This window comes from Silurus aristotelis, assembly GCF_946808225.1.
Source record: "Silurus aristotelis genome assembly, chromosome: 11".
In the NCBI taxonomy this organism is placed as follows: domain Eukaryota; kingdom Metazoa; phylum Chordata; class Actinopteri; order Siluriformes; family Siluridae; genus Silurus; species Silurus aristotelis.
Window position 1 is genome coordinate 22,060,065 of NC_139584.1, and position 25,763 is coordinate 22,085,827.

The 25,763-nt window shown below is 41.3% G+C and overlaps 1 protein-coding gene across 3 annotated transcripts in view; it reads right to left on the reverse strand.

Moving 5' to 3' along the window:
- The window catches only part of cacna2d3a (calcium channel, voltage-dependent, alpha 2/delta subunit 3a), a 261,628-nt gene that overhangs the window by 131,073 nt on the left and 104,792 nt on the right, over positions 1-25,763 (reverse strand). For all 3 annotated transcript variants that reach the window (XM_083554430.1, XM_083554429.1, XM_083554428.1), the window contains exons 6-8: positions 16,889-17,020; positions 10,858-10,918; positions 10,471-10,621 (exon numbers count right to left, since the gene is read on the reverse strand). In XM_083554430.1, coding sequence (XP_083410556.1) covers positions 10,471-10,621; positions 10,858-10,918; positions 16,889-17,020 — 344 coding nt within the window. The remainder of the gene's footprint in view (positions 1-10,470; positions 10,622-10,857; positions 10,919-16,888; positions 17,021-25,763) is intronic.

Genomic DNA, 25,763 nt, shown 5'->3' on the forward strand with positions numbered 1-25,763 from the left:
CACTCTCTGCCTCCCTGCCGTGCTGCCCTTCTATTTTGTCAGAAGCTAGCGACGCTCCACTGCATGCGCATTTTGTAGCTTCCTGGTCGCGGCGTCGCCCTGCCGGTGATGTCATGCCTTGCCGTTGGCCAGATTTTACGTGATTCAGAGTGTGAGCAATGCAGAGGCGTTCCCAAAACGTTGTGACGCAGAGTCTCGTTCCCTCAGTGAACTAGGGTTACGTACATAACCTAGATACAATTTTTATTATCACTTTCATATCACTTTGTTTGATATGATGGCGTTTAATTGCCACCTTACAGAAAAAAGATGATAGAAAATAGATGTATCAATATATGAATAAGGTAGAATTGCGAGAAACATTTTATGGTTTTGCATTTAATATATGTGAAGGATTTGGTTAAATCGCACTTTAGGTTAGAATTTAGCAATAAGGAAATTCTTTGTTTTTGGTGCATTGCAGCGGTTATGTATGAATTTTAATATATTCAGAAGAAATCAGAAATTGAGGCAATTTCGTCGCTAGCTTCTGATATTGATGGTTACGTCTGCATGATATTCAAAAGGATACGTTGTTTCCCAAAAGACTATGAAAATTTGGAACCTGAAGGAGTTGAACACCAGCAGTGAAGAAGTTGACTTTCTGCATCTCAGTAGTTGGCAGTAGTTCAGCAGGGGTCCAGGGTTTGAAAGATTTCAACTTTATTCTCCTATTGACCTGACATTTTGCTCCTAAGTTTGACTTTTTTCTCGAAATATTACAAATTTAATTTTCGTATTGCCATGATTTTAAATTCATAATCTTCAATATTTTTTTTTTTTTTTATGTGGCACTAAAACAAAGTCATAGTTTGAAGAAATGCCATTGTTTCTTTTTTTCCTACTCTACAAAACTCTTGCAAAAAGCTAAAAAAAAAAAAAGAAGCAAAATATCACATAAAACCCCCACACCGTGGCATAGTGAATTCCACCATGACCAGTACTGTGCAAAAGAGTGTACAGTATAAATAGTTGCACTCCACTACCTGTCTCAATCAGCTTGCTAAATGAGGCTGATCTACTGTAGAATTAGGCTTAACTAAAGCTGGAGATGAAAATAGTTGTAAAAACATCCCAGACACTGGTGTCTTCATTTAAACTTCTATATGAGATTAAGGATTATTGGACTAAGGCACATTGGGATAAAAGGAAGGTTCTAGGCAACATAGTTTCAATTCCAAATCCAATTATCTGTTCAAACCCAAGCAACTAATATGTATGGAAGGATATTCCAGACAATTTTCAAAAGGAATTGCAAATTGTATTTGCAATTGCGCTTTTCAAATGTGGATGCAAAAATTGTGACATAATCCAAACTCAATTGCAAAACTTGCACTGTCCTGTATTGTCTTGCACTGTCCTGTGTTGTCTTTGCACCAGGTTGCACACAATGCACTTTATGCAGCAAGGACACTTACTAGTCCTTAGCCCTGTGTTTTCTGTGATTGTTGTTGTATGTAGCACCAGGGTTCAGGAGGAACGTTGTTTCATTTCACTGTGTAATGCGTCAGCTACATATGTTTGAAATGACAATAAAAGCTTTTTGACTTGACTTGACTTGACTTGACTTGACTTGACACGACACATGCAAATGCAAATGCAAAAGTAATTGTGATTCCATTTGAGTTTTGGCAGGCTACACAAGTAGCAATATTGCTATTTAAATATGATATGGCTCCCAAAACACTAGAAATGCAGTTTCAAATGGACTTTGCTTTTCCATTTGGAAGTTGCAAAATTCGCGAAAAAGTGAAACACAATCAGAAATGCAAGATTTGCAGTTTGGATTATTTCACAATTCATGTGTCCACATATGGGGAATGCAACTGCAAATTGCAAATTATGGTCCAAAATATCCTTTCATAGAATATCCCTCCATAAATTTGTCCAGACAAGTGTGTTATGATACACTGATATGTTATTTTGTGTACTAAAATTTATTTGCAGCCTGTGTAAGTCTTAAGTGCTGATTATAAGCATATAAGTATAGCCTAAAAGAAGTTAGGTCATATAAAAAAATACTGCAGAAAATAACCACGTAACCACTAGGTCCCATGAAGTATGGACTACTCTATCGAATCTCTTTATTTCCTCTTTCCTCAATATACAGTCCTTTCTTCATTTTCTGCATGGTTTCCTGTTTTTCACTTCTCCTCTACTCGCCATTCGAAGCTTAACCCCCTTCCCAACTAATCCGTCTGGCGTTTTCTGATAATATTGTTAATTTTATGCATGACTAGAAATTAGACTTCAAAGTAAATGAGAAAACGATGCTGTCCTTCTCCGCTGTGCAGGCTGTAACACAGTAATCTCATTGTAAGTGAACAGGACGTGTCCTCTCCAACAAGTGTGGTTATGTTATTAACACATTGGGCTGTATTCAGAACACAACACGGTATTGTTCACATCAAGCAAATATGAAGAAGCTGTTCTTCTAGTTTCAGTATATGCAACAAAGACCTCATTTGGAAATCATCACATTACTGAGGAAAATGTCATATTACTTGAGATGGGAATTCATTAGGATTGAGCCATTTAAGTATTTCTTTTATTATATTTGCTTCCTTACATTGTTGGTTCTCTTTTGGTTAAAAGTCCAATTAGTCTGTGATTTCATTATTTTAACAGTGCATCGTAGGCCTTCTGTGTGTTTCTGAAGCGAGCGTGAAGCATCAGAGTGAGTTTTGTTCACTTTTATTATTTTAAAATGTATTTATTACTCATGCACATGTGTTTCATTAGAAGAATAGGATGATAGTGTTGTTTTAATGTCATGTGTTCCAAATGTTGAATAAAAGTTTTTTCTTTTGTTCTTTTTTTTTTTTTATGTGCAGAGGAAAGTCGAGTTCATCATATGCCATATAAATATGTACATGTGATAAAGTGGTAATAAATAGTACGTTTTAATTATTTATCTCAATTTTGAAGTTGTTTAGGTGTTAATTTAGTGATTTAAGATCATCTGAATGTTAAACTGAGTAAGTGTTTAAGATGTATTAGGTATACTCAAAAGCAATGTTGTGCTAGTTACTAAGAAATAGTAACTACTTACTTCATTCATAAAGTAACTCAATTACTTTGTTGATTACTTACACCAAAAAGTAATGCGTTACTGTTAAAAGTAACTTTTTAGTTACTTTTTTAAAGAACATTCTATAATGTTCCCATTAATGCCCTTTTATGCGTTATGGTCTATACAAACACAATACTTAAACACGAAGTAATTTTTTAAAAGTCAGACCAGCAAAAACTGAATATATCACAAGGATTTCTGAAATAAATAAAAAAACAAGCTGAATAATATATTCAGAATCAAAAGCTAAAGTGGCTTCTGCATGATAAAAAATGTTGTGTTGAGCTCTTAAAAATTTTCCTTTCACAGCTTAAGTATGAAAACTATCAACAATGTACAACATAACACCGGGTTAGCTTCTAGCTTTGTCGAGGCATGTAGTTTCTGGAGGTGCTTAGACAAACTGGAGTTGCTGTTATCGCAGCGATACGACCTTCGAACTAGAAAGACACAGCTTACATTTGACTAAAAAGTTTTTGTGTTTATGCTCAACTAAAGTGAAATAATGAGCATATTTCAACTTTGAGAAACTCGTCTTGCTCTTGCCTTGACTCGCCATTACTGCCGCACATACTTGAATAAACGGAAACATGCCCACAGTTTACAGAGGTTGGCACCCACCAATCCTACAATGCGTCGCTGCTCTAAACAGGTTAGGCTGTAGGCTACACTTCAGCCAAAATGAATTGATTAAAAAAGTAAAAAAAAAAACGGACAATGCACCATACGGTATGCGTTACAATATTAGTTACTCTCAAAAGTAACTGCGTTACAGTAACGCGTTACTAGTAACACGTTATTGCCCAACACTGCTCAAAAGTATAACTTCTGAATCTATTTTCATGTAACTTAGGCAGCCTCAATTGGTCTTGTGTGTTGACAAGTCTTAAACTAATGTGTGTATTTATTTTCAGAATAGAGGATCCAACCATTGTCTATATTAGTTAGTATTGGAATTTAACATAAACTTTTGTGAACACTTCAGCGTTGTCCACATTCTGAATCACGTGTTTGATCAGTCCAATGAAAAGCGCTCATCCCTGGCGGGGTGACATCACAACCAGGAAGCTAGAAAAAGCACATGGCGTGAAGCCAGCATTAGCTTTTGTTTGTTCTTGAAGCACTCTATGTGTGTATGTCTTAATAGTAAGTAGTAAATGTCAAAAAAAAATATTAGAAATCAAAGCAAGCAGAAACACACCTATCGGCTGTGTGTTCCTATCTGCCCCTGCTATATTATGGGGGGTACATGCTAGTTCCTGGGGGTCGCAGATGGACCTGACAGAGGGTCTGGAGATGGGCTTGTCCCTTTCTGCCTTCTTACCTGCCTGGTCCAGCACTCGGTAGCAAGGTTTTTTGCAACCTGTATCACAACCTCCATGTCAGGGTTTGCCCTTCTTTCCACATCTGCACCCTGAGGTGTCCAGGTCCTGGGCTGAGCCATTTTAGCGCCGCCTCGGTGCACCGGGTTAAAGGGACGCTGGCCAACTATCTCTCCCAGGTGTCCCATTGTCCCCCAAAACACAGATGCTGCAGCGTGTCTGCACACCATGGCAGTGCTGCAGGCCTATCAAACCTACCTGCTGCGAGAGCTGGACGTGGGGGGCATCTCGGGTAGGCAAGAGGTCCAGGAGATCCGGCGTGCATCGGATCCGGCTCTGAGGGCCTCAAAACAAACCGCTGTGACCGTTGCCCGTTCTATGGTCGCCCTTGTGTCTGCTAAGAGGCACTTATGACTCTCCTGCTGGATGCCCCTCGAGTGCCTAGACTGGCCTATTCAGCGACTTACTGGCCTATTCACCGACTCAGTGCCACTTCTGGCCCCTCTGTCTTTCGACCTAGCTGTGCTCTTCCACACTAGGTCTGTCATCTGGCGGTATGGACCCTTGTTCCCAAAGCGTTTTTGATGCAGCTCGAGTTCCTAAAAGTGAACATCTCCAGGTAACTTATGTAACCATGGTACCCTGAGGGAACGAGATGCTGCGTCTCCAGGCAAAACTGCAACCATCCCTATAGCGCTTCCTTCCGCATTTTGTTAACTCAGGAAACCATGGTTACATACGTTACCTAGAGATGTTTTCCAGCACATCCCACAGATGCACAATCAGACAAACACAAAACTTAAACACGAAGTAATTTTTAAAAAGTCAGACCAGCAAAAACTGAATATATCACAAGGATTTCTGAAATAAATAAAAAAACAAGCTGAATAATATATTCAGAATCAAAAGCTAAAGTGGCTTCTGCATGATAAAAAATGTTGTGTTGAGCTCTTAAAAATTTTCCTTTCACAGCTTAAGTATGAAAACTATCAACAATGTACAACATAACACCGGGTTAGCTTCTAGCTTTGTCGAGGCATGTAGTTTCTGGAGGTGCTTCGACAAACTGGAGTTGCTGTTATCGCAGCGATACGACCTTCGAACCAGAAAGACACAGCTTACATTTGACTAAAAAGTTTTTGTGTTTATGCTCAACTAAAGTGAAATAATGAGCATATTTCAACTTTGAGAAACTCGTCTTGCTCTTGCCTTGACTCGCCATTACTGCCGCACATACTTGAATAAACGGAAACATGCCCACAGTTTACAGAGGTTGGCACCCACCAATCCTACAATGCGTCGCTGCTGTAAACAGGTTAGGCTGTAGGCTACACTTCAGCCAAAATGAATTGATTAAAAAAGTAAAAAAAAAAACGGACAATGCACCATACGGTATGCGTTACAATATTAGTTACTCTCAAAAGTAACTGCGTTACAGTAACGCGTTACTAGTAACACGTTATTGCCCAACACTGCTCAAAAGTATAACTTCTGAATCCATTTTCATGTAACTTAGGCAGCCTCAATTGGTCTTGTGTGTTGACAAGTCTTAAACTAATGTGTGTATTTATTTTCAGAATAGAGGATCCAACCATTGTCTATATTAGTTAGTATTGGAATTTAACATCAACGTTTGTGAACACTTCAGCGTTGTCCACATTCTGAATCACGTGTTTGATCAGTCCAATGAAAAGCGCTCATCCCTGGCGGGGTGACATCACAACCAGGAAGCTAGAAAAAGCACATGGCGTGAAGCCAGCATTAGCTTTTGTTTGTTCTTGAAGCACTCTATGTGTGTATGTCTTAATAGTAAGTAGTAAATGTCGAAAAAAAATATTAGAAATCAAAGCAAGCAGAAACACACCTATCGGCTGTGTGTTCCTATCTGCCCCTGCTATATTATGGGGGGTACATGCTAGTTCCTGGGGGTCGCAGATGGACCTGACAGAGGGTCTGGAGATGGGCTTGTCCCTTTCTGCCTTCTTACCTGCCTGGTCCAGCACTCGGTAGCAAGCTTCAGAAGCATGCCTCTCTGCGTTTTCTTTCCGTTGTGATGAGGGCTTTTAGCTCCTCTTTCTTCCTCCGAGGAGGGGAGCTATGCTCTGCGAGCCTGTTTGCTATATAGATTGGCCAGCCGATGTGCAGAAAGTTCGCCTGTCTAGCAAGTTTGACGAGCGTTTTTTGCAACCTGCATCACAACCTCCATGTCAGGGTTTGCCCTTCTTTCCACATCTGCACCCTGAGGTGTCCAGGTCCTGGGCTGAGCCATTTTAGCGCCGCCTCGGTGCCCCGGGTTAAAGGGACGCTGGCCAACTATCTCTCCCAGGTGTCCCATTGTCCCCAAAAACACAGATGCTGCAGCGTGTCTGCACACCATGGCAGTGCTGCAGGCCTATCAAACCTACCTGCTGCGAGAGCTGGACGTGGGGGGCATCTCAGGTAGCCAAGAGGTCCAGGAGATCCGGCGTGCATCGGATCCGGCTCTGAGGGCCTCAAAACAAACCGCTGTGACCGTTGCCCGTTCTATGGTCGCCCTTGTGTCTGCTAAGAGGCACTTATGACTCTCCTGCTGGATGCCCCTTGAGTGCCTAGACTGGCCTATTCAGCGACTTACTGGCCTATTCACCGACTCAGTGCCACTTCTGGCCCCTCTGTCTTTCGACCTAGCTGTGCTCTTCCACACTAGGTCTGTCATCTGGCGGTATGGACCCTTGTTCCCAAAGCGTTTTTGATGCAGCTCGAGTTCCTAAAAGTGAACATCTCCAGGTAACTTATGTAACCATGGTACCCTGAGGGAACGAGATGCTACGTCTCCAGGCAAAACTGCAAGCATCCCTATAGCGCTTCCTTCCGCATTTTGTTAACTCAGGAAACCATGGTTACATACGTTACCTAGAGATGTTTTCCAGCACATCCCACAGATGCACAATCAGATTCAGATCCTGGGAATTTGGAGAAAATGAACACATTGAACTGCCTGCACACCATTAATAAACTATGCCTGAACATTTTTTGCAGTAACACTAGCAGCATCATGCTTCTAAATTGAGCACATGCCATAAGGAAGTATGTCTAGGAAATACCCTGAAGTATTACCCAGAATTACCCAGAAAATCATACTGCCTTTACCGGCTCACCTTCTTATCACAGGGCACCTTTGTGTTGTCAGGTCTCACCACAGGTACCTCTACCTTTTCAGGCTCTTCTCAACCTGCTCCCTACTCTCACCACAAATCACAATATCATCTGCAAATATCGTAGTCCATGTAGGCTTCTGTCTGACCACGTCCATCAATGTGTCTATCACAACTGCAAAGAGGAAAGGGCTCAGAGCTGGTCCTTGATGCAGTTCTACCTCCACCTTGAAGGCTGTCATTACTATTGCACACTTCACTGCTGTCACACTGTCCTCATACATGTCCTGCACCACCCTCACATACCTCTCTGCCATACCTGACTTCCTGAATTGTATGGTGTTAAAATATAGAATGGTAGCCATGTTGGTTCAGTATTCCTTTAACTCATAATACATTTCAAACCTTCTCTGCTCAAAAACAACCACAAACTATTAGGCTTTCACCTCCAGGTTTGTCTTTGAATGTAAAGCAGTCTGCTAACATCGTCCATCCTGTTCTTCCTCTAATGTAAGTTCTTCTGTTAGATCCCAAAATGTCAAATGTGGACTTATTGATCCACAAAACTTTCTTCTAGTCATTTACTGTCCAATTTTGCCTTTTACCTGAAAGGTTGCACAAAAGGAACATGCCTGTCTCTCAAAAACAATATAAAAAGACTAAATGTTTCCAAACATTTAACATTCACTACACACCATCAGGGCTTCGCAAAAGGCTTTATTTATTAAACTCTTTACTGTTCTCCATACTATCAGGTTAGTTTAAAAATGGCAGGGGTAGTGGGTCCTGAACACTAATGACTTCTGTGTTAGTCAAGCAATTTCAAAAATCACTTTGATTTCCTGTGTCAGAAGATAACATACAATCTGTTCTTTCCAGATAACTGAGAAATGTGGCTGCTCATTGAACACTCCTCACATGTCGTTAAAGAATTAAACTCCTGACAGTAAAACAACATTCAACATATTTTAACAGAATACCAATGAGCGTGTCTTGGCTTTTGGGGTTTGTGACATGGAGTTCAGATCAGATACCAAGATGATCAACATTTTCAAAAGCTCTTTATGCTGTTAACAAAACTTAAGCTAAAATCTAGTGTTCAAAGTCACAAAAATATAGTAAACTTCAAAATTTTGTTTAAACCTTTCAAAACTCTCCATTTGAGTTTTCTTCCAACTATATAAAACGAACTAGTAAATACATTGGCTAGTTTAAATTGCTGTAGATGTAAATGAGTGAATAACAATGTAAATTTGTGCATAGTGCCCTGTGGTGGACTGGTATGGCATCACATTTAAAATGTACAGTGGTCCCCCGATCTTAGAATGTAACCCCCAGGGTTAATTTGTGGATGCACCCCCCGCAGCCCCTATGGTACCTTAGTGAATTAATCTAGACATTATGTCAATTTAATACAATAATGTGTTTAAAAAATGTTTATGTAATTTGTTTGTAAAAACATAGTTTCAAATGTTATTCCTAAAATTCTTGAACATTTGGTCCCGCTGCAGATTCCCGCAAATTTTAAGATAATCTGCAACTTGCTGTTAGTTAGGTTCTAAATGAGATCCCGCAAATTTTCCGAGCCACGAGTTCCGAACCGTGAGTTATCGGGGTACACTGTACTGTATTCCTGCCTCATGTGTAAGGCTCCAACTATTGAATTCACCTTGACCAGGATAAATCACTTACCAAATATTAAGAAATGAATGAAAATCTAATACCTGTTGAATGAATTGTATATAAATAGTATTTTTTAAATATATTTGGATATACAATATTGAATTTATTTTTCAATCATATTTCATCTACATTTATTTTTACTTGTACTATAAAGTAGTCTCTGGCAAAATAATTTCCTTTGGAATGGATAGTTATTTTATCTTTGTGGCGTTGGATGCAGGGGCGTAGATTACGTAAAGTAGTTAACCCATATTACAATACATCTTGACTATATACATTTTAGGTAAAATCTTACATTCTCCTTGCCAATGCAATTTAGTAATAAACTATGCTCTGTTTGTGTTGTGTGTTTTAAAAATTTCACACTGTAGTTTCATTCTTTAGTTATGATCAATTTCTGCCCTACAAAAATCATTGGTACATTCATTGTGGTGGGTCCAGACAAAGTATGTCTAGACAAAGCTACCATTCTCTCATCATGTTGCTAACTTGACTAAGCCCTGTATGTGTCTTGGCCAGTCCTTTGACAGCTCAAGATGAAATTGTAATGGTGACCATCCTATGATGCCCTGGCCGTCCATCTAAGATTCAAGAGAGTGAAATTGGCTGTGCTCTCTGAATGGGGGGGTATGCTGCTATTCTCTTGCTATTCTCTCCCCTGTCAGTTATTTAGACACTCTCTCTTCCTCTGTATCTCATGTAGGCATTAGAGGGCAGTTTGATGCAATGTCTGGTTTCATGGTTCTCTCAGGAAGCATGTTGCAGCCTTCATTCTCACTGCTTGATGGTTGTCAGATGATAGTCCTCTAGCTGTTTTTTTTATCTTACATTTTTGGCAGGTCCCCCCCTGCATTCCAGAATGCAGCTGTATAACTATTACCCACATCTCTTGCTGTGCTTACTTCACTTGCTTCCTGTAGCTGCCCCCATCAAGCTGAAGGCACTTATCAAACAACAATTTTCACCAATTTTCCTTTTAACTCACTTTGACCTACCATCCCTTATGATACAGTGAATTAAAGATTTGTCTCTTTCCCAGCATGAACTTCCCTAATGTGTCTATATAGTTGCCTTTATTTAGTACATAAAACAATCAAAATTAATACATTTAGAGTAATGCTAAGGTAGCCTCGGAACTAGCTGTACTAGCAGGTAGAATATGTTTTGTAAATTGATATGGATGAGGGGATCTGTCAAATGCTGTATATTTAATACTCACAGCAATAATATTAAAGAAGTCATCGTCACCCAGAGTGTCCAGTATGGAAGAGACTGTTTGCTTGGCTATAGTCAGTCTGAGACCTTTCATGCTGCCACTCACGTCCACCAGAATTACCACATCTTTAGGTGATGTAGCTGCTTGTATATACCTATATATTCACCCACACACACACACACACACACACACACACACACACACACACACATACACAGACACACACACACACACACACAGAAACATACATATTAAAAAAAAAAAATACACAATGTTAGCTGTTCATTTGCCAAGTATGTGCATTCCTATTACAAAGTCTAACCTAAAATCATGGTATTGTTTTAGTAGTAGTAGTAAAATAATATCAATGAGAGATGTAACCATACTTACCATTTTCGATTTCGACAGTCAAAGGCTATAACTCCATGTTCATCCGGTGTCCACTTTATACCTAAACAATAATAAATCAACCAATATAACTTTTAACCCCTACACAGTCTATCTGCATAGTGCAGAATGTTAAAACGGATCAAAATTATTCTGTTAAATAATAATTTTAGATTATTATATTTAATAAGAAAAACTACAGTAAAGTACAGTTAAGTGTATCCTGTAATTGTTTTTTTTTCTCTTTATCTTTATTTTACAATCACAATTCAGAATTATTATTTTTTTTTTATCCCCTCTTCTTTTAAATACGGTTCGCCTGATAAAAGCATATGTTGCTATAAAACTGTTAGACGAGTGACTGAGGCGGAAGCCGAAGCACCGAAAACAAGGAAGCTTTAATGGAGAACTTGCAGCAAAACACATAGACACCAACGAAAACAATAACGGACGCAGAAGTGGGGTGAGAGAGGTGGTTATAATGGCATGATAAACGAGAGGCAGGTATTCGGAATCAGTAGGATGGTGATGAGCTCTGAGCGGGCGGGGCACGCGCAGGAGAAGAAGCAGGGTGTACCCTGACACCACCCCCTCCCCCAGGGGCATCACCAGACGACCTGACCCGGCGACGGACACCCACGTCCGCTCCTCCGGACCATACCCCTCCCAATCCACCAGGTACTCAAGGCGACCCCCGCGCCGCCTAGAATCCAGGACCTCCCTCACCGCGTAGACACCGGGCTGGTCCACGACTTCCGGCTGGGCGGTCGCTCCGGGGTCACCTGGGGGGTGAGAGACAGGAGAGGCACAAGGTTTGAGCAAGGACACATGGAAAGTAGGGTGGATACGGTAGCTCGGTGGCAGTTCCAGCCGGTAGGACACGTCGTTGACATGGTCGGCAACCCAAAAGGGCCCGATGAACCGGGGGCTCAGTTTGCGGCAAGGCAGCTTCAGCTTCAGGTCCCTGGTAGACAACCACACCAGATCCCCGGGACGGAAGCGCGGAGAGTCCAACCGCCGTGCGTCAGTGTGCCAACGGGTGGTGCGGAGGGCCTGACGCAGCTGAGTGTGTGCCGACTCCCAGATTCTACTGCTCTCCTGGAACCAGTAATCCACTGCGGGCACGTTGCTGGGCTCATCCGACCCGGGGAACAGGGGCGGCTGGAACCCCAGCACACACTGGAACGGGGTGAGTCCCGTCGTGTCCTGGCGAAGTGAGTTCTGAGCGTATTCCTCCCACGGCAAGAACCGACACCACTCTCCTTGGTCCTGGCCGCAATAGGTCCTCAGATAGCGACTTAGCTCTTGGATCTTTTGCTCGGCCTGGCCATTGGACTGTGGGTGGTACCCCGATGTTAGGTTAACTGAGACTCCCAGGAGTTTGAAGAACGCTCTCCAGACCCGAGACGTGAACTGGGGACCCCGGTCCGAGACGATCTCCTCAGGGAGTCCGTAGTTCCGGAAGACAAGATGGAACAGAGCTTCCGCAGTCTCGAGGGCGGTAGGCAGGCTCTTCAAAGCGGCAGGCCTTGGAGAAACGGTCCACCACCACCAGGATGCAAGTGTTCCCCTCCGACCGGGGCAGATCTGTCACGAAGATCTTGCTTGGATGAGCCGGACCGTCCTCCTCTCACCTGGGTGACCCGTTCCCGGTCCTTCGTGGACTGACCTGATGAGACCGCGTCTGCAGGAGGACGGGACGAAGACACGTCCTTCTGGACACCCCGCAGGCGTGACCTCGTGGAGGGATCAATATTCCAAACGATGGGCCCCAGGATGAGTGCAGGAGGAATGATTGGTTCCGGGTCACTGGGTTGTCCGGCCCGTACATCCGAGATAGCGCGTCGGCCTTGCCGTTCAGGGCACCTGCACGGTAAGTGATGTGAAACCGGAACCTGGTGAAAAAGAGGGCCCAGCGTGCCTGTCGTGGGTTGAGTCTCCGTGCCTCCCATAGATACTGGAGGTTCTTATGATCGGTGACCACAGTGAACGAATGCTCTGCTCCCTCCAGCCAGTGTCTCCACTCGTCTAGGGCCAGCTTGATTGCCAGGAGCTCGCGATTGCCAATGTCATAGTTTTGTTCGGCGGTGGAGAGCTTGTGGGAGAAGAAGGCACATGGGTGGAGCTGTGCCGGGGTTCCTGGTCGCTGGGAGACAGTGGCCCCCACTCCGGTTGATGAGGCGTCGACCTCAACCACAAAGGGCTCCTGGGGGTCTGGGTGACGCAGAACAGGAGCGCTACAGAAACGCCAGCGGAGCTCTTAAAAGGCCTCCTGAGCCTCTTCGGTCCATTTCAAGGTTCGAGCCCTACCCCTAAGGAGCGAGGTGAGGGGGGCTGTTATCTGGCTGTATCCCTGGATGAACCGGCGGTAGAAGTTTGCGAAGCCCAGGAAACGCTGGAGCTCCTTGATCGATCTGGAACGGGCCACTCTCTCACTGCCCTCACCTTCCTCTCGTCCATCTGGATCCCCTTGGCACTGATGATGTAACCCAGGAAGTGGATTGATGGGCGGTGGAACTCACACTTCGAGAGGTTTAGGAAGAGTCGGTGAGCACAGAGCACTTTCAGGACGGCGCGCACGTGTCCCAGATGTTCCTCCAGGTTCCGGGAATAGATCAAGATGTCATCTTTGTAGACCATGACGAACCTCTGGAGATAGGGCCGAAATACCTTGTTCATGAACCCCTGGAAGACCGCTGGAGAGATGGAAAGACCGTACGGCATGACCAGGTATTCATAGTGCCCCGAGGGTGTGATGAAGGCAGTTTTCCACTCGTCTCCCTTCCTTATGCGTACCAGGTTGTAAGCAATCCGGAGATCGAGCTTGGTGAAGACCCTTGCCTCCCTCAGGTCCTCCAGAGCAGCAGGCACGAGTGGGAGTGGGTATGGAAGAGGTGCGATCTGGGAGTTCAGCTGTTGATAGTCAATGCAGGGACGAAGACCTCCGTCCTTCTTTTCCACGAAGAAGAAGCTTGAGGCTGCTGGGGAGGACGAGTGTCTGATAAATCCCTGCCAGAGAGCCTGCTGGACGTATTTCTCTATTGCCCGATGTTTAGGAGCGGACAACGGGTACACAACACCCTTGGGTAGCTTAGCGCCGGGGAGGAGGTCGATGCAGCAGTCCCAAGGTCGATGAGGGGGGAGATGGGTGGCGGCCTGGGCACTGAACACATCCTCGAAGGCCTGATTCTCCTCAGGGATCTCAGGGTCGTGGTGGTGACTTCCTCCACTCGGGTGGCGCCAATCACCGCTTTCCGGACCCGCGTCGGAAGTTGAGCGAGACAGTGTTCCTTACAGCGGGGACTCCACTCCAAGATGTCACAGGGATCCCAGGAACACCTCGGCGCATGCTTTTGTAACCACGGCCTCCCCAGGTTTATGCTGACGGTGGAACTCTCCAGAACCAGAAACCGGATCTCCTCTCTATGAAACAACCCCACTTGTAGCGTCACCACCGGCGTGCAATACTTCACCCAACCCTTTCCCAGTGGACGTCCCTGGATGGTTTGGACAGCTAGGTCCTGGGAACCCCTCTCTCTGGGAAGGCATAAGCGGTCGAGGCAGGCTTGGGAGATGAAGTTCCCCGCCGAGCCGGAGTCGACTAGAGCAGGCACAGAGATGGACAGAGCGGGGGTTAGGAGAGACACTGTCAGCTTGGATAGGGGTGAGATATCTGTTGGAAATTCAACGGTACTCACCGCAGCACGAACAGGGCGTGTGGGACACCTAGTGATGGAGTGTCCCTGTAATCCGCAGGCACCTTCCCGTGGCCAGACGGCGGTTTCTCTCTCTCCGGGACAGTCTCTGCAAACCCAGCTGCATGGGTTCGGGTTCAGGAGCTGCCGTTGCACCTCGCAGGCATTCTGGTTGGAGTTCATTGGGATGACATGCGGCTAAGTGCTGAGAGAGCCCGATGGATTTCTGGATGAAGCTCTCTAACCCCACTGAATCCTCATGCACGGACAGCAAAACACATAGACACCAACGAAAACAATAACGGACGCAGAAGTGGGGTGAGAGAGGTGGTTATAATGGCATGATAAACGAGAGGCAGGTGTTCGGAATCAGTAGGATGGTGATGAGCTCCAAGCGGGCGGGGCACGCGCAAGAGAAGAAGCAGGGTGTACCCTGACAAAAACCTATATATACCTTTCAGTATTAAGGGTGACTTTCCAGATGTGACAGCTGCCCATTCTATATGCACCAATTCTCCCCTATACCATCAGAGATGCAGGCTTTTGAACTGAGCACTGATAACAAACCAGAAAGTATCTCTCCTCTTTAGTCTGCAGGACACAGCACCCAAGGGTTCCAAAAAATGTTAATTCTTCTGAATACATAACAGTTTTCCACTTTGCCTCAGTAAATTTTAAATGGTGTCATCTCTGGATCATGTTCACATATAAGTTCTTCTTTGCAAGATATAGTTTTATCCTGCATTTGTGGATGACACAGACAATGATTTCTGGAGTTGTTTCTAAACCCATGCTGTGATTTACAAAATCATTTCTGTTTTTAATGCAGTGCCCAAAGATCACAGCAATCCAATATTGTTTTCACCCTTGTCCCTTGTGCACAGACATTTCTCCACAATCAAATATTATTTTGATGATATTATGCAATGCAGACTATGAGTTATTCAAAGTTTAAGCAATTTGATGTTGAGGAGAATTATTAAAAAATTTATCCAGAAATTGTAAACAGATTGTTTTTGCAGATTGGTGAACTTCTGGCCATCTTTACATCTGAGAGGCTCTGACTGGTCGCCAAAGATGCACTTTTTACACCCAATCATGTTACTGACCTAATTAATTGCAAAATGTTCCTCCATTTACTTTTTTATAAGTTACACAGACATGCAGCAGCCAACAAATTGAAAAAATTTTCTATTGCAAATAAAACATGCAATCTTTTTTCATTAACATTTTACATTTTTCCCCAACTGTTCTGTAGATGGGGTTGTATTAAATCAAAAGAAATAACAACTTCAGCTGAAACATGACTGTACCAGAAGTTTTAAGAAATTATTTGATTAATTATTAAATTTTTATTTTTATTTACCACAAACAATCAGTCAGTGATAAACAAAACTGGAAAAACACAAACAGTGACGCACCTCTTTTTTCATAATACCCAGCTGCCTGGATAACTGTCCAAACAATATTAAAAAGTGAGTTAATAGGTCCATAAGACACATATTAAAAATTATTTATACAATTAGTCCAGGATTATGTAGACCTTGTTATAATATTGCTGTAAACCATCCTGTTCATTCATTCACATAAACCAATACATTAATTTAGATTTGTATGAGAATTATTATTATAAATCTGTATGCAACGGCGTGTCGATGGTCATGGATATTAATGTGCTCTACATCACACCTGGGGGACAACTTACCAACCTCCTTCTAGGTCTAAGATGTAGGCTAAAAGAAAGTGTTTTTGCTTGTAGTTTATTTACAACATGAGTACACAGATTTAAACACACAGTCACACAGCACTGTGCCATTCCTGGAAACAGTTCCTGTTTAACTTAGGACACAAGTGAACATCGCATACCTGCCATTTCTGAGGATTTCCTGCTCTTTTTTTCCATTCACCATGAACATCGCATACCTGGCATTTCTGAGGTTTTTCCTGCTCTTTTTTTTCCATGCACCGCTTTAAATTGCACACAAGCCCACCTTTCAAACCCTTCAAAACAATGAACTGTCCTACTTGTCTTTTTTCATTGCACCTAGTGTTCAGTGAGACTAAGGCCTCCTGGGTTGTCTGATTTGCCTATCTTGAGGGAGACAGGTCTGGCAAGGTAATTACATTTATGCTACACCCCACCACTTTAGTTGCCATTCATTCACGTGCACACACACACACACACACACACACACACACACACACACACACACACACACACACACACACACACACACATACACACACACTTTGTCCTTACTACTGTATGCTTGTTAAGAATATTTTAGTCACAAAATTACAATACAATACATTGATTTAAAATTAATCCTGAACCTTACCAGGATACTGTCTGAAGAAACCCTTGGCACTGCCAAAGTACTGCCATATGAGGGATGGGTCTCTTTCAAAGTTATCCACAAAGACCTTATTAAGGGCCTCAGACCAGTACACTCCATTCACTATAGCTGAGTCTAAGGAAACAAAAGAATGAAAAAGAAAGAAAGCATAAGCAAAAGCAAAAGCACTGAGATAAACTTCAATATTGCAAAATAACAATATTGCAAAATGCTTTTTAGGAGACTATAGCAATGTTATAAACAATCATGCTTTAAAATCCATAAATTTACTGTATTGGAGTGTGCACAGAATATTCATCATATCATTAAACCATAGAGTAACATTTAGACTTTAAATCCTTTTTGACTCTCAGTAAATTGTGATTTATTTTAATAGCAATTTATGTTAAAAACTACTTAACTTACATAAACTTTTTAGAAACTCTGCTTTAATAAATTGCAAATTAGCATAATCAAATAAGCAATCATATCTCCCACTCATGATAAACTACTTTCAATACATCTGGTGTATTTATTCGCAATATGAATGTATTTCTTCAAATACTTTTTTTTTTGTTTTTTTTTGTATAATCTGGCCCTATTTAGTCAAAACTATTTTTAAGAGATATCTGATGATGATGATGATGATGATGATGATTAATAATAATAATAATAATAATAATAATAATAATAATAATAATAATAATAACAACAAATAACTAAAGACTTTTCCAGACATTTGTGGCTCTTTTACAAGCTGTTACCACAATGGTGGAAACACCTAACTGAATAAAATGTCTTTGGATGTAGTATGATGACATTCTCTTCTTACTTCAACAAGGAGACTCAAGCCGGTTACAGCATGGCAGTGCTCTTGTGCACAAAAAAGCTTCACGAAAATCCTTTGTAGCGACCTGTTACAGAGCAATGATCTCCACCCTACTGAACACCTCTGGGGTAAATTGAAATGCTGGCTGCATCCTAGGCCTCCTCACCCTACATTAGTAACTGACTTCACCAACACCCTTATACCTGAATAAGCATAAATCTCTACAAACACGAGCCAAAATCTGGTGAAACATCTTCCCAGAAGAGTAGAGGTTATTATAAGGTGTCTATAAACATTTGTCCATCTTCTTCTTCTTCTTTTGGCTTTTCCCATTAGGGGTTGCCAGACCCCCTACCCCCTCCATACCCCCTACCCCCTCCATACCCCCCTGTCCTTTACATTTGCCTCTTTTACCACATCTATAAACCCTATAAACATTTGTCCATATAATAAATTAAACATTACTGACTGTATTGACTGTATAAAGCCAGTCTAGGCCTCAGCTGAACTAGAAGCTTCCAGATGTGTTTGATTGCAGACATATTCTCCTGGCGATCTACTATGGACTAACACTTTTATCCATGGAACAAAGGCTAAGGTAAGGTGACCTGAACTTTGAGAGTAAGACCAAGAAATATTTACTGTCATACTGCAGCCCTATGAAAATATTTTTTATAGTTTCAGTTTTACTTGGATATAGGCAACAATGAAGATCCGGATCATGGTGAGATACGATTCAATTAGAATGTTATCTTTATATATCTTCAAATATCTTCGTTATTACCCTTAAACCATGCATAACATTGCAGGTGAAATAAATTTTAGATGGTAAGCACCGAAGACACCGGGCTTCCATAGACCCTAATGATAGCTGGGATGTTTTTATTGATTTGTGAAATCTAAGCAGAAATTCTACAAAAATACAGTTCTTGCTATTTTGTAAAGTCTAATGCAAAGTTTAGCGACACATTCCCATGTTCTAATCTATAAATGAAAGAAAGATTATATTTCAATATGGTATACTGGTCCAAACACTTCCAGCAGTTATGAAGATTTGTGCTCATTCAGCCACAAGTCAGGTCCTGACTTGATGTAGTGTAGTATAGGTGATGTAGTGTGAGAAAGCCTGGGTTGCAGTCAGCATTCAAATTTATCACAAAGTACAAAGGATGACGTCTATAATTCTATAGCAGGCTACTTAAGATCTTCCACTCTAATCCATGTAAACCATATCATCATGGAGCTCCCTTTGTGTACAGGGGCATTGTCATGCTGCAACAGGATTGGGTTTTATAGTACAAGTGAGGGAAAAATGTTATGCTACCGCAACCAAAGACGTCTTACGCCTCCAAATTTGTGGTAACAGTTTGGGGAAAACCTCCACATATGGCTGGAAAATCTGATCTTCCTATAATTTTGTCAATATTGTGTATGTCATATGACATTTGCATATTTACCTACCTATTGTTAGAGAGTATAATATTAACCGGAAATAATGCTATTAAGCTTTCTTGGACTTTTAAAAATCTTTTGATGTCTTGCCCTCCTTTTTGTTCTAGTTTGTTTGTCTAGGCTGTTTGTTTAATACCATATTTCCATTGGGGATTAATAAAGTGCTCTTTGCTCATTAGTCTCATATATTATACAATATTTTTGCAAAATAATGTCTTTTAATGCTTTCACATTTTTGCAAACAAAAATAAATTAACAAATTTGACATCTGTAAAGCGGTGAACAGGCACCACAAGCAGCTTTCTAGCTTTGCTGAATAAAAGTACATGAAACTCATAAATCTTGGAAACACTTAGTTGAAACCTATTCCAGCTTTTTAGTGAAAATCCAAAAGCCACCATACACTCTTAACTGTATCTCTCTTAACAATAGGGCTATCTCTGACTATCATTCAAAGATGAGGGATTGGTAGAGAAGGAAACAAGAATTTATAAGACTGGGGATACGAATATATAATCAGAAACATGTTTGTCGTGCTGCAGTCACAAATCCAATCTCTATGCTAAAGGAGTGCTATGAATCTCATTGGCCAATTCAACAAATCGACAAATGGTGGGAAATCATCAGTCTCAGAAGAATTATTGTGAAGAAAGAAAGAAAGAAAGAAAGAAAGAAAGAAAGAAAGAAAGAAAGAAAGAAAGAAAGAAAGAAAGAAAGAAAGAAAGAAAGAAAGAAAGAAAGGAAGGAAGGAAGGAAGAAAGAATCTAAAAGAAGATCAGTATAATCAAGAAGGGATATTTCCATATCAAAAACTTCTTTGAGAAAATATGAAATCAGTTGGATGTTTTGCATAAATACCCACATTAATGGCAAACTCCATCACCATTAGCATCAGCATCAATGCATTATCCACATGATCATGCAAACATTAACGTTTGTTGTACACTTTGTACGGCCATCAAAAACTGAGAATCCCTACTGCTTAGCATCTATCATTATGGAAATTGTGTGCCAGGATCCTAAAAAGACTTCAGGCTGCTGTTAAAACCATTACAGTCAGTATGATGAGGGAGAACTAGAGATAAAGAAAAGCAGAGAGAATAAAAAAAAATACAGCATTCATCAAATGAGAAATTCCTTCTTTTTAAAATTCAGAATATGTCCCTGAATAACTGTTGTAATGTTCCATATCAAATTTGTAAAAGATATTTGGTACAGTGTGTATTTTAATAAAAGATTACCCATTTAACTGTTCCCCTTAAAAAGGAAACAACCAATTATTACTGCTTATTTTTGCTTAAAAATGTACAGCATCAGATATCAAACAGATTATTACTTCTGCTTTGTCTCATTGTTGAATTATACATATTTCCATAACTATAAAGAGCCTGTCTTCTACTGATTCTTTCTAGCTAATTTCTAAGTCAAACACTTGTTTTGGTGACTGTGTTTTGAACATTCCTTGTTTATATCATTTTGTATTTCTGTGGTTTCTAAGTAAACAAGCATTATCATTGCCGTTAGTCATTCATTTTTAAAGTATGTTTTTTTTTAATTATTATTATTATTAAATTATATTCACTCTTTAACTAAATTGATCAGGTCATATCGATCTTGCATCCTTCTATGACTGCTCTCATCACCAAAAAAAATAAAGTTTTGTATTTTCATTCAAATGTTTGTAAACATTATCTGAAGCTCTTGTCTAGTCTCTTGTCCATTTACTCTGAGATGATAATTAGACAATTACATGAGACTACAAACACTATAGCTTCGGTTACCAAGGTACAACAACGACTCTTCTTCCTGTGGATTCTCAAGAAAAGTTGCTCTGCAGCAGAGAGAAAAGCTCTTCAGAGGATTATCCACACCTCCTAAAAATCATTGGGTGCTTAATACCCTCCCTGGGTACTATTCAGCTCTTGCTGCTACAGCAGCGTGAACAATAAGACCCAACCCACCCTGGACACAATGTTTGATCTAACCTCAGGTAGATTCTTAAGGTCCATTACATCAAGCACAAACAGACTCAGGAACAGTTTTTACCCCAGAGATATTAAAAGAGCTGAAGAACAAGAAACAGCATCGGTGTACGCTTGGAACAATTTGCACTACACTTGCGAATAGAAAGCTGCTTTGGCTATATACACATTACTTATAGTAAGGTCTACTACAGTATAATAAATGTTAAATATGAGCTAAATAAGTGCAGACTGGAAGAAATTGAACAGTTTATTGCTGCTCCATCACAAGATGTGCGTTATTCCTTCATTATTCACAAGTAAGTGGATTTCAATTGTGACATTTAGATTTGGAATCTGTTGCTGTTCACTCTCAAAATGACTTCTACAGAGATGTCACTGCAGTTGATTCATGCCATAATTACACTAAAATAAATGTCTATTTGGTACATTCTTTAAAAAAAAGAGCCACATATTTGAGCTCAGGAACACCAAAAACATCTATTGTTGATGACAGAAGAATTCTTTCCCTGGTGAAGAAAAAGCTTTTCACAGCAGTTGGCCATATCAAGAACACTTTGATAAAAGCTCAGATGGCAAAATATAAAGCGCATCCTACACAAGAAGTGTAGGAGAGTGGAGATTAGGGTGGGCACTTTACAAGTTGGTACTATGACTGGTAAAGTGAGTTATGAGATGAAGGAGAAGGCAAAATTCTGGTTTAAGTTCGATAAAGTAGTGGACAGTGTACCTATGAATGAAAGATTGGTCATTAAAAAAAAAGGAGGAACATAGGGTGATGTATAAAAGTGGAGGAAGGTGCACACCGGTGGACTATGCTCTATGCAGGAGATGCAACCTGAGAGAGATTGGAGACTGTAAGTTGTTGGCAGGGGACTGTGCAGCTAGACAGGAGGAGAGTGAGGACTGAAAAAAGTTTAAGATGGTGGAAACTGAAGAAGGAAGACTGTTAAGTAAGTTTCAGGGAAGCGGTCAGACAGGGGCTTAGTGGTGGCGATGATTGGGCAACTACTGCAGAAATAAGGGACACAACTAGGAAGGCACTTGGTGACATCAGGAAAGAGAAAGGAAGACAAAGAGATTTGGTGGTGGAATGAGGAAGTGCAGGAAAGCATAAGGAGAAAGAGTTTGGCAAAACAGAATTGAAATCAACAGAGTGATGAGTGACGTAGGCAGGAAAACAAGCAGATGCGGCACCAGGTGAAAAAGGATATGGTAAAAGCAAAGAAAAAGGCATATAAGGAGCTGTATGAGAATTTAGACACTTAGGAAGAAGAAAAGGATTTGTACCAATTGGCCAGGCAGAGGGACCGAGAAGGATGTGCTGATGAAGCAGGGAGTAGATAGGATTAGTATGGAGGAAGTGAAAGCAGTGATTAAGAGGATAAAGAGTGGAAAGTCCGTTGAACCAGATGACATACTGGTAGAAGCATGGAATTGTTTAGAAAAAAGGGCAGTGGACTTTTTAACCAGATTGTTCAACTAAATTTTGAAAGGTGAGAGGATGCCTGTGGAATAGACAGGGGGTATAATTTTTTAAAAATAAGGGAGATGTGCAGTCCTGCAGTAATTAAAGGGGAATAAAGTTGATCAGTCACACCATGAAGTTATGGGAAAGAGTAGTGGAAGCCAGGTTGAGAAAAGAGGTGACCATCTGTGAGCAACAGTATGGTTTCACTCTCAAATGTCCGGCTTAAGGCTGTCATGCTCCGATGCTGAGCATTCGCTGGGTAAGAACCCGCTATTGATACGTTTCTTCGGCGCACAATATGGGACATTCAGGCCCTTCTGTGGCCCCATCTCTCCAGAAGTTACCCTGGCATAGCTGGTGCTGTCCTTACCCCAATCCGGGGTATATTCCAAGGTGCCTTCGGTTGTCCCCTGACCAGTCATGCCCCAGGCTTTCTACCATCCTCCCCTTCAGGCCGGGAAGCTCTATTTCAGAGTCCAGTGCTCGCATGCATCCAGGAAATGACAGCACTTTAGAGTGCCTCCCTGCGAACAAGGCGACCCTTAGCAGGTGGATTGTGGAGGCTATTTTTTCCTGGTTCCCTACACCTTTCGGCGAGAGATCACTGTACTATAAGTGTGGCGGCCTTGGTGGCCTTGTCCTATAGAGCTTTGCTCTGTGACATTGGCAATGATGCAGGCTGTCTGCCCCTATGACCTTCATTAAGTTTTTAGCTTGACCTTAGAGCCACTTCTGGCTCCTCGCTCTCTTGACCTAGCTGTGCTCTTTTACATTAGACAGGTATTGGGTAGTCCGGCAGGATTGGACACAGCGTTTTAATGCAGCTCAAGGTCATAAAAGGGAATGTCTCTAGGTTATGTATGTAACCCTGGTTCCCTGAGGAAACAAGATGCTGCATCTCTATACCACACTGCCAGCATCCCTGCAGCGCTTCCTTCACTTTCAAAGCATGTGCTCTGTTTAGCTTCCTGGTTGTGATGTCACCCCTCCAGTAACGCTGTACCTTCCCATTGGACTGATTACATACATGATTTAGCACGTGTACAACAAGGAAGCATTCCTAAAGCATTTTGGTGCAGCATCCCATTCATTTAGGGATCTAGGGTTACATATGTAACCTAGAGACTATCCTTCATTCTAATTATAAAGATTGGAATGGTTAGTATCATTGTTATACTGAGCATGCTTTTATGGAGATGCTAATCACAATAATTGCTGACAGAAGGCTATTATCCAGTTCACAGACAATGCTCTTGTGCACTAGCTTTCCATTTGAATTATACTAAATAAACATGTTCAGTGCGTTATTTTTTTTTTTTCTATTTAAAGGCCTTCAATCTTTTAAATATTGTGTAAAAATTTGAGTGTAGAATAGCAGCATTACTCAGATTTCTGAATAATGTGTATTCTTCTAGGCCAATATACAGTATAACACACAACTGCCTCAGTGTTTGATATTTAAAGATCTTTGCTTAAACTCAGACATTTCTTTGTACCAGGTTTCTGAACTTAGCTCTGCGTATTGTGTATTTCAAGCTGAGACTGAAGATGTGTTTGATAATTACAGTAATACTGCTATACTTGCAAACTCATGAATGAACAGCTGGTATAAATGGTCCACCATGGTTAAGAATGGCATCCCATTCTCTTTCAAACATAAAAAGACATTGATTCAAGGTTTCAGTTTCAAAATTCAAAACAATAAATGATGATAACAATGTTTTGTGGACTTTTGCGAAATCACACCTGACAGAAAAGTAGGAAAACTATACGGAATAGCATGAAAAAGCAAGATTGGGGTTGATTTCATCATAGCAAAGACTATTACATTGATAGTGGATGGTAATTTCAGGTGGTTAGATCTTCATAGGTAGTAATCTTCATTTGGAACAACAGAATTGTGCATTAGCCTGTTTAACATCTCCGATATGTTTGAAGGAATAAATCTCCAATAACTAAACCATATTCTTACAGTTTGTAATTGCTTGGTGCATGTCAGCTTCCTGTGTTTAAAGTGCTATGATGTTGTGCTTCCTTTGATGGAAAAACAGATATGGAAAACTATTCTTCAGTGACTAAGCTCTGTTTAATATATTATCAATGAAAAAAGCTCGAACTAACCACTGAACACTCAGGCTTTGGTTTGAAAGATGCAAAAGAGGCAGAGGCAGATGTAGAGAACAGGCTGGAGTGGAGACAGATGATCCGCTGTGGTGAGTTTGTGCTTGTAATTATCACGCTAGTCATGATTCATATTTCCCAGTATCTCAGAAACCTCATGGGGGTGAAGGTTGGTAGTTGTGGACAACTACAAGTACTTGGGTGTTTACTTAAACAGCAGATTTTACTGGAGGACCAACACCGACGCTATGTACAAGTAGGGGTTGAACAGACTTAAATTTTTCCTGAGGAAGCTCAGATCCTTCAATGTATACAGTGGGATGCTGGAAATTTTTATCAGTCTGTTGTGGCAAGTGCCCTTTACAGTGCTCAATATATATAGTGTCAATCATGGAAAATAAATCCCACCCACTACATGATCCCATACAGAGGCAGCGGAGTTCATTTACCAACATACTGTTTCAGCTTCATTGTCACAAAAAACAGTTCAATAAATCATTCCTACCCTATGCCATTGCATTGTACAATGACTCACCGCTATGTAACAGATGTTAATTGCAACTTACATATACAGTATATCCCATTATTTACTGTCACTTTACAATTTACGATTTGTTAGGTTCCCTGGTAGTCTAGTGGTTAGGCTGTGGCGCTCTCACCGTTGCAGCCCGGATTCGATTCCTGGTCAGGGAACCAACCCCAGCCATTAGAGTTGCACAAGCCAGTGCACTCTTAGTGCTGGTCCCAAGCCCGGATAAATGGGGACGGTTGTGTTAGGAAGGGCATCCAGCGTAAAAACGTGCCAAATCAAACATGCGGATCATGAATACTGATGATCCGCTGTGGCCACCCCTAATGGGAGAAGCCGAAAGTTACTTTACAATTTAAGTTTTGTGCATTTTATTCTTTTTCTTTCTTTCTTTTTAAATTGCCTGTTGCACTCTGTTTTTTTTATGTAGCATCATCTGTCAATACTGTATTTATTTATATAAGTTACAATTTTTAATTACATTCATTCCCTGT